The 15,694-nt window shown below is 38.5% G+C and overlaps 1 protein-coding gene across 1 annotated transcript; it reads left to right on the top strand.

Moving 5' to 3' along the window:
• Window positions 1-460: 460 nt before the first annotated feature.
• Window positions 461-1,003, top strand: LOC116142411. The gene has a single exon (XM_031427828.1). It carries the CDS (start codon window positions 461-463, stop codon window positions 1,001-1,003), a length of 543 nt encoding a protein of 180 aa, XP_031283688.1.
• Window positions 1,004-15,694: the final 14,691 nt, after the last annotated feature.

The following is a 15,694-nucleotide window of genomic DNA, read 5'->3' as shown; positions in this document are numbered from 1 at the left end:
GACACTTAGGTATTTATCTACTGCCACAAATTTGTCAATGACAATGTTGTTTAGGCAATTGAAAGAGGGCTCTATATGTCATCATTCAAATGCTATAAAACCTATATTAAAGGTGGAAAACATGAAAGTCAGAATATGCTTTTGTTTATCGATGATTGAACAAGGCAACAACCCCAATTGTTTGAGGTTTGTAACCATGGAAAATATTATTCATGATGATGAGAAGTGGTTCTACATGACAAAGCAGTTAGAGAAGTATTACCTCCTTCCTGACGAAGATGAGTCTTAATGCACATGTAAGAGTAAGACTTTTATTACTAAAGTCATGTTTATGGCTGTAGTGACACACCCAAGGTTTGATGAATCATGGAATGAATTATTTTCTGGAAAAATCCGGATATTTCTTTTCATAAATAAAGAACTTGCAAGGAGGAGCAATAAAAATTGTTTTGCAGGAACCATGGAGACTAAAACAATCAATTCTATTAATAAAGAAATTTATCGATCTTACATAGTTGAGAAACTCTTACTGGCTATCCGAGATAAGTGGCTAAGAATTGATGCAAGAAGTCCAATATTTATCCAACAAGACAATGCGAAACCTCATATTGGTTTGGATGATGAGTATTTTCAAAGTAATGCTACTAAGGATGGCTTCGACATACGTTTGATATGTCAGCCTCCGAATTCTCTAGATATGAATGTTCTAGACCTTGGTTTTTTAAATGCGATACAAGCACTACAATACCAACAAGCTCCCAACTCTGTAGATGCGCTCATAGAGGCTGTTCAAAAGTCATTTGAGGAATACTCGCCAACAAAGTTGAATCATACGTTTTTAACTTTACAGTCATGTATGATTTCAATTTTGAAAGTTGGAGGTTTGAGCAAATATAAGGTTTCGCACATGAAAAAACATAGGTTGGAGGGACAAAATTGTCTTCCTATCCAGTTAGATTTCGACCTCGAGTTAATTGGAGAAGCAATTGCTCAATGTCAATAACTGTTATAATTGACCTATATGATATTTTAGATTATTTTGTTTTGTCTATGATGTTCATATGGGTTCTGATAAGATATTGTCTTTTAGGAGTAGTTCATGTTTCATTTTGATTTCTGTGTTTTTTGCTGTAAAGAAATTCTACTCCAGCAAGCAAGAAAAGAACTTGTTCTATTTTGTAATATAAGCTTTTGTTATGGTAATATATAAGAATAAAAGAATGAGTCCTAACCAAAAGACCCTACAAAGTCACGGTCCTTGGACAAGCCTAAGAAACCAAAGCAAGAACAACAAAAAGAAAAACAAGGATTACAGTCCTAACAAAACATGTAGTTAGTCTAAGAAATACTAGACAAAAAAGGCCAACAGTAAAAAAAGCAAGCCATCTGGGCATAAAGCAAACTGCACAGTCTGTACACAAACGTCCGCAGCCAAAAAGTCTCAAAACTCCAACCACCCTCAAGGAAATCTAGCAAAAGCTTCAATCCCAGCCAACAGAGAAACCAAGACTCACCATAGCAAAACTCCTACAAGGCACACCCAAGGATAGGAGAAAACAAGCAGCATCTCCTGGCAAAAAGCGAAATCCAACAAAGAAGGTTTTGTAACCAAATCCATGACTTGCATCTTGGGGCAGCCACACGCCCTTCTTAACACTAAAGGCCCCGCAACATAGGCCAAAACAAAAAATAGGCAAGAGTTACCAAAAGTGAGCCAAAACCCAAATAAAAAGCAACAACTAGCTGAGAAAAACTTAAACACCTAAAACACCTAACGATCACTCTCACCAAGGAGTACAAGGCTCGATCGTCTCTTGGAGGCCACGCGAGCCATAACAACAGTGAACATATCACACTAACAGGCACTTTATAGACTTCGACATATGTAAAGGAATCAAGTAAATCACCCAATACAGATTTTTGTTCATCATTGTTCTAGCTCTTGATGAACATTTTTGTTCATCATCACCCAATACCGAATTAAGGTTGTTAATTAGCTCTTAAGAGTAGGACAAACATTGGACTTCTTTAACACCATTTTCACGAGCTACGCACAATTCATGATATAAGGCTAAATATTCTGCATGTAGTGTGTTAGAAGTTGACACATATTGTTCTAGTAAAGTCAAATTTCCACAACGTGTATCATGCATTACAACACCCACTGCTGATTTTTCCTGGTTATTCCAAACTCCAGAAATTTCAATTTTGACAATCGGTCTTGATGCACCTTCTATATTGTTTTTTGCAACATGTACTATATAAGAGAAAATATTGTAACAAATTAACTGAATTGACGAAAGCAAAAAAAGTGTATTGACATCGACCATAAAAAAAAAATTAAATAAAACCTCCACTATTGACATCCACCATTCCATATTGATTTGCAATACTTGTACTGCCTTCAGTGTTAATTAATTTAACCTCACTGTTGATGTTATGATTATCTTCAAAATCTAAACATTCATAAATTGAAAAGTCAAATGAGTCATGCAACAATGTACCATTATCAATTTTAAAAATAATAACCTTAAGAAAACACAAAAAAGTCACTTACATGATAAAGGTGTTAGTAAACGGTCCCATATACGCAGCGAAAACAAAAAAATATAATATAAGGATCGTTTACATAAGCCAAGATCAAGGATATAATTTTACAATTTATATTAAAGTAAAATCTGCACAAAAGGTTATTCATGAGTTTAGAAACATACGCACGTTTGGAGGCTTCACCACGTTTTTCTTTGAACGTTTTGCTACCGATCCAAGCGTAGGATCGAACCCACGTAGTCCACACGAAGACAATCACAAAAGAACCAAAGAGGGATTTGCTAGATCCTCTTTGGCTTTAAGATTAAGAAGAAAGGAAATCAAATCGAATTGATTTTAGGCAAAAAGTGTTTCTGCCGTGGGAGAGAATGAGAGGGGTTGCTGTGTGTTTTTTTTTTTAATTTTAAAGAGAAATCAATTTTTTTTCAATTAACACACACTTTTCTTTTATAGTAAATCAAGTTGCCCTATTCCCATATGGAACAGGCTTGGGCTCCAACCCAAATACCCCATGTTACCAAATACTCCCAATTTGATATTTTATTTTCCATCATTATCTCAATTAAAATCAATTAATATATATTTAATATATATTAACATTTAACAATAATGATAATATATTTAAATATGTACGAACACATATTTAAACGTAATTTCACTTATTTGATTTATCTAACAAATTAAATAAAGGCTACGACCTCAGCAAATTTAATTACACTGTAAAATTACCAAAATACCCTTTGCCTAAAAAGACGAAAATACCCTTCTCTCTTATTGGCTCTTAAATTATCTTCTATGTGTGTGACCCATAGGCTCCTCATTGTACCGGCAGTGTATAGTATCGCGATTAACACCAATTAATGGTCTCACTATACACAGACCAAGATTGGCCCCTAGCAAGGCATCATGGCCCCCTGATAGATTTGGATTCAGCAGAGCAGCTACCTGTCAATAATATGGTTACCGTACAATTTGATCCTTTCATCATACGTTATCTCGACGAGACGAAGGCATAGAAATAGTGTCAACCTTCGATTACTCTCGATATTATGTATTCAGTTTTTGGACCAATGACCTGTATTATAACCCGAATAGAGCAACAACTCAATCCCACTGTGGCCACAGTTTTAGAGTCATTGCCATATATTGAATTGCGCCGTGAGATAACTTCTCCTGTACCCGGGAGTGATGAATCCTCTGTCTATCCACCATAGTCTTGATACACTCCTCGATGCAGCCAATCACCATCGTATTGACAGCTCTGAAAAGAACTACTTAGGCTAGTGTCAAACTGCACCAATCGGTGCACAAGGTGCTCTGGTGATCTCAAGTCTAAGGATCACATGCACCACCATTCATTAGAAGATTTATTCCATAGACACTAGGGTTACCATCCATATGGAATCCTCTAAGGGGTCAGTCCAGTGAACTTGCTACGGTGTATTCGCCCACAACAAGCACCCATGTGTTGCACCAGGTTGTCACCAAACAACCTTGACAAGTGAGATCAGTCACTGTCTTTCGACAGGGTCGTTTAACACTATAATAGCCTTACCGTATTATCTCTGCCCTTACTTCAGAATAATACTGGGGCTATGGACGTTTCTAGAATGGCCACCATATGTCCTCATAGGGTTCTCACTATCAAGATTTGAAACACTTGATACCCTCGTCACGGTTCCACCATTCTAAGGACATATATCAATACATATTGCAATAATAATGATTCACGAGATATAGATTAAAATGCCTTTTATTGATTAATGAACATTATTACAAAGAGTCAATTCTACAATAATTGATTGGCTCTAGGGCATCTACTCTAACAAAATGCACCGTTAACATCATTTGTTCTAATTCTTTATTTGAAAGTTTACAACTTGTAATCTCCACTGCGTTTATAGCCTGATGTATTTACAGGACCTCAATTTCCACCTGGAAAACTAGGCAATAGCGATAAGACCGAAAAATTGACAAGCTAATTAGGGTTAAGGCTTATTCTAGAAGAAACTAACTTTCTGTTTGGTAGCCAATTTCCAGAACACAATAATGCAACAACATCAAAAATAGTCAACCATAACATTTTTTTTTCTTTCTCACACACATTTTACTTCACAAATAAACAAAGCACAAAACAGTGGAGGCAAGGCAATTAAATGCTATCAAAGCTACTTACTAGTGAACTCTTCCAAGTTCTTCTGTTAAGCCCTGATCAATGAACCTACAAAATTCTTCAAATTGTATCTGATTAAACCTAAGTATTGTAGACATTCCCACATTTCCATCTCTGAGCATTTTGAATTTCCCATTTATCAAAAAATCCCATTTTTGCATCGAATCAAGGAAGAAATACCTGCCACTCAACCGTCTTCCAGAAAGCCCAAAGAGGAAAAGTCTCGTGTGGGCTTGTTCGCTTGATGGGTCTTGGTCACTGCTAGATTGAGTAATGCTTGAGTCACAACATCAAGGTCTAACCCAAATTGAGCAAGGGCAGCCACTTTGCGATTGAAAATCTCGATAACTTAAACAAAAATCCAACTTTATCTTTTTCTAAAAAAATGGAGAGGCTACAAAGTACACAAGAGATCGTAGCATACGTGCTTTCAATTGAAAGAGTTCTTCCTTCCTTTTTGTAGGTTCTACAACCTTAGTAATCAAGAAAGGAATTTTCTTATTTAACTCATCTGGTTTGAAAGGGCACATAATAGTATCGGTTGAAACCCTTTCCTTGCAAAAGGATTGATTCGACTACGTTGCTTTCAAAGGGTTACTCGGTTTCACATCATGAAATACTCTCACGGCTATTTAGGAGAATTGCAATCTTCACTTTGTATCCCCGACTATCTGGTTGGACCAGCTTAGTGATCCTTAGAGTTAACTATCTCTCCGGCTTTACACTACTAAATGATATGAGCAGGTTGGAGTGCTAAGAATTCCAAATACACAGTCTCTAATCCCTTGATCTATGATGTACTCTTCTCAGAGCCACTCTTCACCTGCATTTGAGAGAGAGAGAGGAGACGAGGGGCATAGATAGAGAAAGGGAGAGAGAGATGAGAGCCAAAGAAAAAGTGGAAGAGAGGAGACAAGGCCCATTCGTTGAGAAAGAGAGAGAAGGTTGAGTAACTTTTTGGTCAAACGTCTTTTATTTTGAAAAAAGATAATAGCCTTAAAACGACTATTATTGTGAAACGGAGGGAGTACCTTTTATTTAATTGCACAAAGAACAAAATCAATAAAGTTTGTATATATAGTATTTTCATATACTTTATGAAATAAAGATTATTTCTAAAATTCGGTTGTCAAATTAAACTACTATAATTCTTGTGTCTCAATATTTTTTACTTTAAAAAAAAATCATATCAAAATGCTAAAGTTACAATTAAAGATAAACATCAAGGTTATCATTATTATCTTAAAATTTTAACAAATTAGAAGGGTATATTTTGGTGCATTATTTAAGGGGTCCTAATATGATAATGAGATTACAATAACGGGGCATTTGATTATGACCCTAATTAAGAAGATTACTCCAGTAATCTATCTTTTAATCTAGGCATTATCTTGTTTAGTTCAAAGGGGGCGTTTGGATTATATAATGTTTTATTATAGGGGGATATTATATTAACAGAATAAAAGATCACCTCGAAGATTACTGGGAACGTTTAGAAAATGTGTTTAGTTGGTTTGAATAAATTGGTGAATAATATGTTTGGTTGGGAGGATAAATGGGTGGGTATGTTATATAGATTACTAAATTGCCCTCCTTTTTAAATATTAATATAACATTATTTTTTATTATTATTTTTTGAATAATTTCGTTTAACCCCTTACTTTTCAGATTTAGCAAAAATACCCTAGCAACCAAAAATATTTTAAACTTAACAAAAACACCCCTACCCATCTCAAGCCACTGTTGGTGGCCGCTGGCAATGCCACAAATCTGGCCGTGACGCCAGTAGTGCCAAAGATCTGGCCGTTTCATGACCATATCTATGGCTGTTTCACAGCCAGATCTCTGGCCGTGAAATGGCCCGGTCTTTAGCTGTGAAACGTCAGCCGTGTCACGGCCAGATCAGTCGTTGTTTCACAGCCACATCCTATGTGGCCGTGAAACGACCAGATTTGACTTTTTCCGACCATGGATCACATCGGCGCATGTCCGACCATATACAGCCGATCATACGCCATTATGGCGACTTTTGGCAGCCTTCGGTGACGGTTGATGGTGGCTACCGGTGATGGCTAGTTCTAGGTATAATGGCATTTTTGTAAATAATGACAATAACAAGGGCAATGTCGTCTGCAAAATTTAAAAAGCCACAACAAAAGTGTATGCATGAGTGATTGGGTGTTTTGTAAATATTAACAAATATAAGGTTAATTTGGACCAAAAGCTCAACTGTTTAGAGACAATATGGGAAAAAAAATTGTAATACCAGGGTAAGTTTTAATAACAGGACCATCAAACCAACACACCCCCCCCCCCCCCGTATTAAGATTACCGGAAATATACCCCCCAAATGCTATTGTTTGTCATAAAATATTCTGAGAATAATTTTTTACAAACCAACCAAACATCATCATCTGCTCAATTTAAAAAAAAAAATTACCCCAATTATCCAATATTAACCCGATCCAAACGGCCCCAAAAGGTAATAAAAATTACAGTAATCTTTTATTACGAAGTAATATTCAACGGGTATATAGGAGGTAATGTGATCACCGACTTAGATGGTGGTATTTTAATATTACCCGGTAATCCTAATTTTGTTCCAATTTTACCCTCACTTAATAGAAATTATGGACATAAATGCCCTCCCATTGATGTCAAATAATAAGTAAACCATATGTGTAAATTGACTTATTTAACCTAATTAAATATTTTTTTGGACATAAATGCCCCTTATTATTATTATTACTATATTTTATGATTTATGTTTTAAATTAATAATTAATTCATTAATTAAAATTAATAGTAATATTATTATATTAATAAATTATTTACTTATACCCACTAATCTTGCAAAGGCATTTCAGTAAAATAATATCTAAGTATTTAGTAATTGTTGATGTAAGAATTACACCAACTAAAGTGATCCAATCAACCTAGTAGAGATCGGAATTGATGTGTGCGTGATTACGAATAACCAGCAGTGAATAAATAATTTGTACAGTAAAGTAAATGGCAAAGAGATTTTTAAGGTGGTTTGGCGAGTTGAACTTTGAGCCTACGTCCACTGTTATTGTATTTGCTGTGAGAGCTTACAATGAAAATCCTAGAATAATTTGCTAACCCCTGTCTCATCATTGGAGGGGGTTTATATATAGAGTTTATACAAAGGAAAAAGTGAAAATAAAGGGATTACAATTAAGTTTGAACTTTGAAATGCAACTCCGATATTCTCGCAATTCGACGTTGTGATTGTGCAAAGATTGTTGTTGATCTGATCCTTCTCGAGATATCTGAGATTTGAAGTTATCTGTGAATTGGTTGAACAACTGCGAAGATTGGTTGCGACTAGCTTGTGCTAGGTCAAGTTATAACTCGACGAGCTTATGCTGGGTCGGACAATCAGTAGAGTTGAGCTGGTCTTGGATCGGGCTATAACCTCACAATACTCCGAGCTTGGTGGAAAAATCACACACAACATCTGCCCCTTAGTGTTCAGTGCTTGTTTTGAGCTTCGAAGACTATTGCTCGATTTGATATCAAGCTCGGCATTGATCGGTAGAGCATTGAATGCAGATTCAGTCGAGCTTCATGAGTCGGACTTATGCTTAGTCGACGTACTCCACACTTGACATATTCTCTTTTGTGACATTCTCAACAAACTCAAAATTTGAAAAGAAAGGGTACTTGTGTAAATTCCACACGGTCATATCACATTAAATGCAGCAGCCTTTGGCAGTTACTTTTCATCACGCGTGGGTGACTACAGTTGTCCACGCATAAAGTTGAGGTGAAGTGCGGCGATGGTTATGATTCTGGTAGTCTGACGATTGATTGCCCCTCGTGGATGATTGACACGTGGCCAAGTTTAAAGGCCGAGATTGCTCAACGAATGGAGGATCAAGATTCATTGTAGATCGACAGCTATGATTGAACCTCGCCCTTTCATCTTCCAAGCAAACTATTATAAAAGTGGGTGAACTCGTCAGAAAACTTAAGCACTTTGCAAAAATTCTCAAGCGTTCTTGTTTATTCCATCGCTACTTCTTCATCTTCACGGTGCTTTTCCAGCGAGTTCATCCTATTCTCTTATTCCAGTAAGGTTTCTTTTCCCTTCCTTTACTTGTTTTCTTGATTTTCGTGGTTGTGGGTGGCTATTGCAGTGGCCACATTGAGTCTTTTAGGGCTTTGTTTAGGTTTTAAAGTATGTCTCCAAAGATCTTGGGTTTAAGGAGGGTTTATCATGATGGCCGCCGGAATCCTCGGTAGGTCGCGTGCATTTGTTGTCTGATGCGAGCTATCTCGGGTACATGAATTGAAAGCAAAGTGTGGATAGGTCACCGAGTTTTTCGAGCTCTAACACATGTTTGCTTCTGTTTCAGGTACCTAGAGGCGAGTTATAGTCATGTCTTCGTCAAGCAGTCGCATGTTTGATTCCCCTGCGGGCTTAGCAGTCCTTGGGGATATAATCCCTGAGGTTTCCAAGGAAGTCATCGCATGGAGCTCAGATCCTAACATGGCAAGCTCGTCCGATCATGCTTTTATGGAGGTTGCTCAGTCAAGGCGATCTCCAATTCATAGGCACCGGAAGGAACCACAATCCTCAATTACTATGAATGATCTTAGGCATGTAAAAGAGACTTGTGCACCTTAACTCAATTTGAGGATTTCGAGAGGCTTCTCTCAGAAGATTCCCCCCACAGGCTAGGTGGTAATCTCTGAGACCCTTCTGAGATGTGGGATGTCTATTCCCTCTCACCATTTCATTGACAGCGTTTTGAGACGGTTCGACATCGTCCCTCTCCAACTGTCCGTGAACTCATACGTCATAATCATAGATTTGTACATAGCATTCATGATTGCTGAGCTGGGCGAGCCATCTATTGAGAAGCTCGTCCATTTGTATAGGTTGAAGAAAGGTCAAGACCAGACATACTACCTCTCCAAGGCGAGGAAGGTACATTTTAACAGTTTGGTCAATGTTTCGAAGAAGGTCCTACATTTGGATTCTCAAATTTTCTTTTATGACTCCGGGGAGACCAGGGTTTTTACTTCAGAAGCTAGTAAGACTTTGACCTCTAGTGAGTGTGAGGAGAGCTTTCAAGCTTGATGGTCAAATTAACCTAACTTTTTTGTTGTGTAGTTAACGTTGAACATAATTTTCTCTCCGCTACGAGCTTACAGAGGCTTCAACGTGATAAGTGCTTGAAAATACACTTATACTTAGTGGTTTATAGGTATCGTTTGTGGGAAATTAGGATTAATTTGCATGAATTAACATAATTGTTTCATAAATGCAATTTTCGGGATCACGAGTATTTTTGTTGTGTTTTCAGGGAATAAAGCTTAAAAATAATATTCGGATGAGAGATGATGCTGGTGAGAGAATTTTTGATGACTAGAAACAAACGGATCGAGAGAAGTTATGGCGATTTGAAGTTGAAGTGAAAATCCTGGAAAACGCTCTAGTTTTGAACATGTGTTAGTAATTCAACAATAACTTGAGCTATAGATTTTGGATCGAGACGATTCCTAGACCGTTGGAAATATGATTCAAAGGGCTACAATTCATATCTTTAACTTGGCAAGATTCAAACATTATCATGCAACCACCGTCTTTTCAAGATTTCAAGTTCTGGGGTAGAATCAACTATGCCCAGGTATAGTGCCGCGACACAACTGCGATTCTGGAATTTTCTACATTAAATTTATGATGTGTATTTCCTATTTTAAGAGTTCTAAAGTGATTAGGATAGTGAGAATCTTAACCTTAAAACCCTAGGAGTATAAATATAAGTCTTTAGCTGATTTTTTGGGGGATTCTTTAGAGATAACAAAGAGAGAACAAAGATATTCAAGAACTGAAGAAAAAGGGAGATTAAAGAAGGCTTGGAGAGGAAGAATTGGAGGAGATCATCATCAACTCCATTAATCCAACCAAGTTTCACTAAGTTTTTTTTATTCTTTGTTATTATTATTTGTTATGAATAATACAATGACGTTCTCATATTTATTCATGAAGAACTAATTCTTTTGTGATTGAGGGTGATTTCAAAACCCTAGACATGTCTTGTGATTAATAAAATCTGTATCTTTTTATCTTTTAATCCCTCTTGGTTATGTGATTATCTCTCTGAAAATAGGGTTTAACTAGATTGTTCTAATTATTTAAGTGGCCAATTAAATCGTTAGGATTAATCTATTTATGCCAATTTAGGTTGTTTAGGATGGAATCACTTTATTAACCTAAATAACTAGTGGTAAAGTGTATGCCTGCATACATGGGGGGTAGTCACTCAAGATAACTAAACCGACCATATGAGTTTAGCCTTGATTCAATAGGTCTCTCGCAACTTAATGCTTTTATTACTTTGAATCTAGAGATCGTATCCTAGGTTATTTAATAAATAAGGAATTGGGTTATGACTGTGTCTAGTCCAATGACTTAGTAAGGAGAGATGAGAATTATCAACGTTTGGTACTTTCTAAGCTGATGTGATCAAGAGGAAAGAAAGTTAAAGAGCGCTTTTATTATATGTAATCCATGTCTAGTGGTGGCGAATAAACCTTCAATCTCATTTCTCTCATTGATTTCTCTTTCGTTATTAGTTGCTTTATTTACATTATTTGCTTTGAGTTTTTTTTTTAGTTTTTGTTGAGTTTTTATAATTTGTGACAAACCCCGTTAGAAGTAGATAATTAATTTACAAATCCTCTGTGGGAAAGACCCTTACTTGCTCTTTGCTACTACATGACTTTGCATTAAAATTTAGTAAGGTAAAATTAGGTGTTGCATTTGCACTCATCACAGTGCTTCAGCGACCTTTCTGATAGGGAGCGCAATGTTAACGAGAACATCTCGCTTCCTCGCTTGAGGGCATATGACTTTTATGAGGATAACGCCAATTTTATTACCATTCTTGAGAAAGGTAAGTGTTCGCTTGCTCGCGCTTCTTCCTTTTGTGTAAGTAGGTCGCTTATTGCTTACTTTTCTTTTTGTAGAAATGTGGGCCGAGAAACTGAAGGGCCTGAAGAAAAAGGCGCCAGCTTTTGGGGCTGCTAAGAAGCCGTCGGTTGCTCAGGGAAAGAAATAGCCTATTGATGCGGTTGGCACGAAGTGAAGCGGGGATGAGCTTGGGAAAGGCCCAAGTGCGAAAAAGCCCACGATTACCTCTAAGGCAGTTAGCTGGAAAAGTGCCCCAAAGCCCCAAAAGGGATTGGCAAAGAAAGCATCCGAGCAAACTAGAGGCTCGAGAAAATAAAAAGCACTCGAGCAACATGATGGCTCAGGCAAGGAAAGTCGATCGAGCCTTAAGGAGCCTCGAAAAAATAGAAAGTTGACGGGCAATAGGGTGGCCCGGGCAAAGAGGTCGCAGGGCAAGCTGGTGACCCAAAGAAATCTAGGGCCAAAGACTTGGCCAAGAAAAAATTAATTCCCGTGGCAAAACGGGAAGTAAATTAAGCTCGCCTTCGTAAGGAGAAGCAAAGATAGATAAGGCAGCTTGAGCTACGATTGATGCATTAATTGACCAACTCCCTAAGCATATCAGCATCAGGGCTGCGACGGCTAGGGATGCCATTACACCGCAAACTTACTCTTCCCCCCGATGTCGGCTTGTGTGTGTAGCTATATGGCAAAGGTACTAGTAGTTCACCCACTTCTCTCTTTTATACATGCTTTCCTTATTCCTCGCTGACTTTCGCTTTTCCTTTTCTAGGTTGCCATGGCGAGCAAGCTTATCTATGATAAGTGTTATCCCATATTGGAGGGCACTCATCAGGGATGGCAGCTAGCGGAGATGCTGAAGGAGAATGCCTTGGCTAGGGCCCAGGTTGCGAAAAAAGAGAAAGAAGTGAAGCAGGTCGAGCTTGAGCGGTTTAGGGAAGAGATGGCGATTTTCAAGGTTAAGGAGAAGGGGTTCCTTGACAAGATTAAGGTAAGTGAGGCCGCTCAGGCAAAGGTTGAAACCAAGGCAATCGAGGTTGAGAAGAACTTGGCATAACAGTGAGATGCTAATAATAAGTTGAACTCTGAGCTTACCTCGGCATAGAAGACTGCCTTAGATTGGGAGGCAAAGTTGAAACAGGCCTTACTCGACCTTGCCTAGGAAGCAAAAGGTCGACGAAATGCCGAGGCTGATACTAAGTAGCTCAAGCTTCAAATTGGGGAGCTGAATAAGGCCATCACTAATCGACCTTGGGAGACGTCGGTCTTCCTTGTGCAGAAATTGTGGGAAGCTCACCCTTCGATCGACTTCTCCTTTCTTCCGCGAGCTTATCAAAAAGAGGTTGACAGGATGAGGACCGAAGCTTAGGGAATGACTTATGTGTACTCGGATGATTCTGAGCCTGAAGGTGAAAACCAAAAGGAAGTCGAGGAAGTCGAGGAGGAAACTGGCCTTAAATAAGAGGTCAGGGATCCGACTCCTCTGGCCACACTTCCCCCCATTACTGCTGATTTTCCTTTGAGCGAGGTTATGAAATATGTACATGCTCCCAACCCAAAAGAGGCTACCATCACTCATACCGTCGAGGAACCATCTGTCCTAGTTAGTGATGAGCTTCATGGTCCGGCCGTTGGTGATGCCCCTGCTCCTCCGCCTGCTTAGGGAATTTTTTTTTGTTCGTTTTTTTTTTTTTAAGTTTGTAACCATACTTTATAATCAATGAAAGATATATTTGCATGTCCCTGTCTAGCAATTTTTTTATTTCTGTAGAGTCGTTTCAATCGTCCTAATTGGACTTGTCATAAAAAATTTGAATTTGCTCCAAGTTATGCGTAGCTTGCTTCTTGAGGAACTTTTCGAATATATGCGAGGAAATCTTATGCGAGAACTCCAAGATTCATTGTTCGTCTCAAGTTTTGGTCACCGGCTTATGACCAATTTCCCTCTACGTGTTTTACTTGAATTTTTCCAAGTGTAACTTCGTCGATTTGGGGCATTTCACCCTTAATGAGTTGGATTTTAGCGTGGCTTATCGAGCTAAGCTGCCTTTTTCTGAACTTTTGATTCTTAGTTTTTTTTTTTTTTTGGATATGATCACGTAGGTCGCGATTTTTTGAAGCAATAAATGATGAATGCTAAACGATAAGTAAATAAAAATGGCGAACAAAGAAAAGTTATGAATAATACCTCTTTTATTGATAGAACTTTTTGGCCGTAAACGACCTTACAATAAATGTTTGAAATAAAACATGAGTGGAACTTGAGCTGCTTATTGGTAATACCTTCGTAGATGCTTGGCGTTCTAGGCTCACAATATTGCTTTGCCATTGAGGCGTTCCAGGTGGAAGGTTCCTGGTGTGAGCTTTTTGGAGATTCTGAATGGACCTTCCCATTTGGGCCCAAGTGCCCCCAAGTTTGAGTTTTATGTATCTTGGACAACCTTTCTTAGGATTAGATCGCCCACTTCAAAGTCCCTGTTCTTGACTTTGGTGTTAAAGTATCGTTTGGCTCGCTGCTGATACATGGCGAGCCTTAACTGGGATTTGGTTTGATGTTCTTTGATTAGGTTTAGCTTCAGGCGGAGAAGATCTTTATTTGGTTTCTTCGTTAAAAATTCCCTTCAGAACGAACTAATCCCCACTTCAATTGGGGCAATTGTTTCACACTTGTATGATAGAGAGAACGGGGTTTCTCCTGTCGAGCTTCTGGCTGTCGTTCCATAAGACCACAAGGCCTCGGGTAATTCTTCGGCCCATCTTTCCTTTAGGGCATCGAGCTTCTTCTTAATAGTGTGCTTGATAACTTTGTTCACAATCTCTACTTGACCATTGGCTTGAGGCCAATAAACAGCGGCAAAACTCTTCTTAATACCAAACCATTCGCAAAAAGATCTGAAGTCTTCACTATCAAACTATTTTCTATTATCAGTTATTATAATGTGGGGGATTCTAAATCTACAAATGATGTTTTTGTAGACGAAATCCTTCAGCTTGTTCGACGTGATGATGGCTAAAGGCTCGGCTTTTGCCCATTTGGTGAAGTAGTCCACAACTACTACTGCGAACTTAATGCCCTATTTTCCTTGAGGTAAAGGGTCTATCAGGTCGATGCCCCAGATTATGAATGGCTAAGGGCTTATCAAAGTAGTTAAATCTTAGGGTAGAGCTTATGGAACATCTACGAACCTCTGCATTTGTTGTATCTGCACACACAGTCTGCTGCATTGTCAAAAACTGTTGGCCAGGAATATCCCTAACAAAGCAGTTTGTATGCTAGAGATTTGCCTCCTGCATGGTTCCCACAGATGCCTTCATGGATCTCTCTCAGAACATAGTCTGCATCTTCATGGTCAACACACAGCAATAATGGTTAATTGAACCCACGCTTATACAACTTGTCATTGACGAGCGCGTATTGGCCTGGCATTGTGCGGAGCGTTTTGGGCTTCATTTCTCCATTCTTCTACTATTCCATCTCTTAGGTAGTCAATTATTGCATCCATTCAGCTGTATCTCTGACTTGTCACTGAGACTAGTTCTTGTGGTGCGGAGACACTCAGACTTGGGAGGAACTTAACAAATATTGAATTAGTCTTCTCTTGGCTCATTGCAGAGGCTAGACGAGCTAGAGCGTTGGCTACTGAATTTTTCTCCCTTGGGATCTAAAGAATAATGAAGGATTTGAACTGCTCAAGCTCGAATTTCACTTGTTGGAGATAGGATTCCATTCTGTCTTCCTTCGCCTGATATTCGCTACTAATATGATAGACCACGAGCCGAGAGTTGCTATAGATCTTGATGGACTCTGCCCCCATCTCTTTGTCGAGGCGGATCCCCGCGAACAATGCTTTGTACTCAGCCTCATTGTTGGAGGCGACAAACTGGAATCTGACTGTGGCCCTGATCAAGTTCCCCTCTGGACTTTCGAGCAGGAGGCTAGCTTCTATTGTCTTCTCATTTGAGGACCCATCTACATACAAAGTCCACTTCCATGGTTCATCAAACTTTGAATTTTGGTGTTCACT

Source organism: Pistacia vera, unplaced genomic scaffold (genome assembly GCF_008641045.1).
Source record: "Pistacia vera cultivar Batoury unplaced genomic scaffold, PisVer_v2 Contig408, whole genome shotgun sequence".
NCBI lineage: Eukaryota > Viridiplantae > Streptophyta > Magnoliopsida > Sapindales > Anacardiaceae > Pistacia > Pistacia vera.
This window is presented reverse-complemented; position numbering and strand designations above follow the sequence as displayed.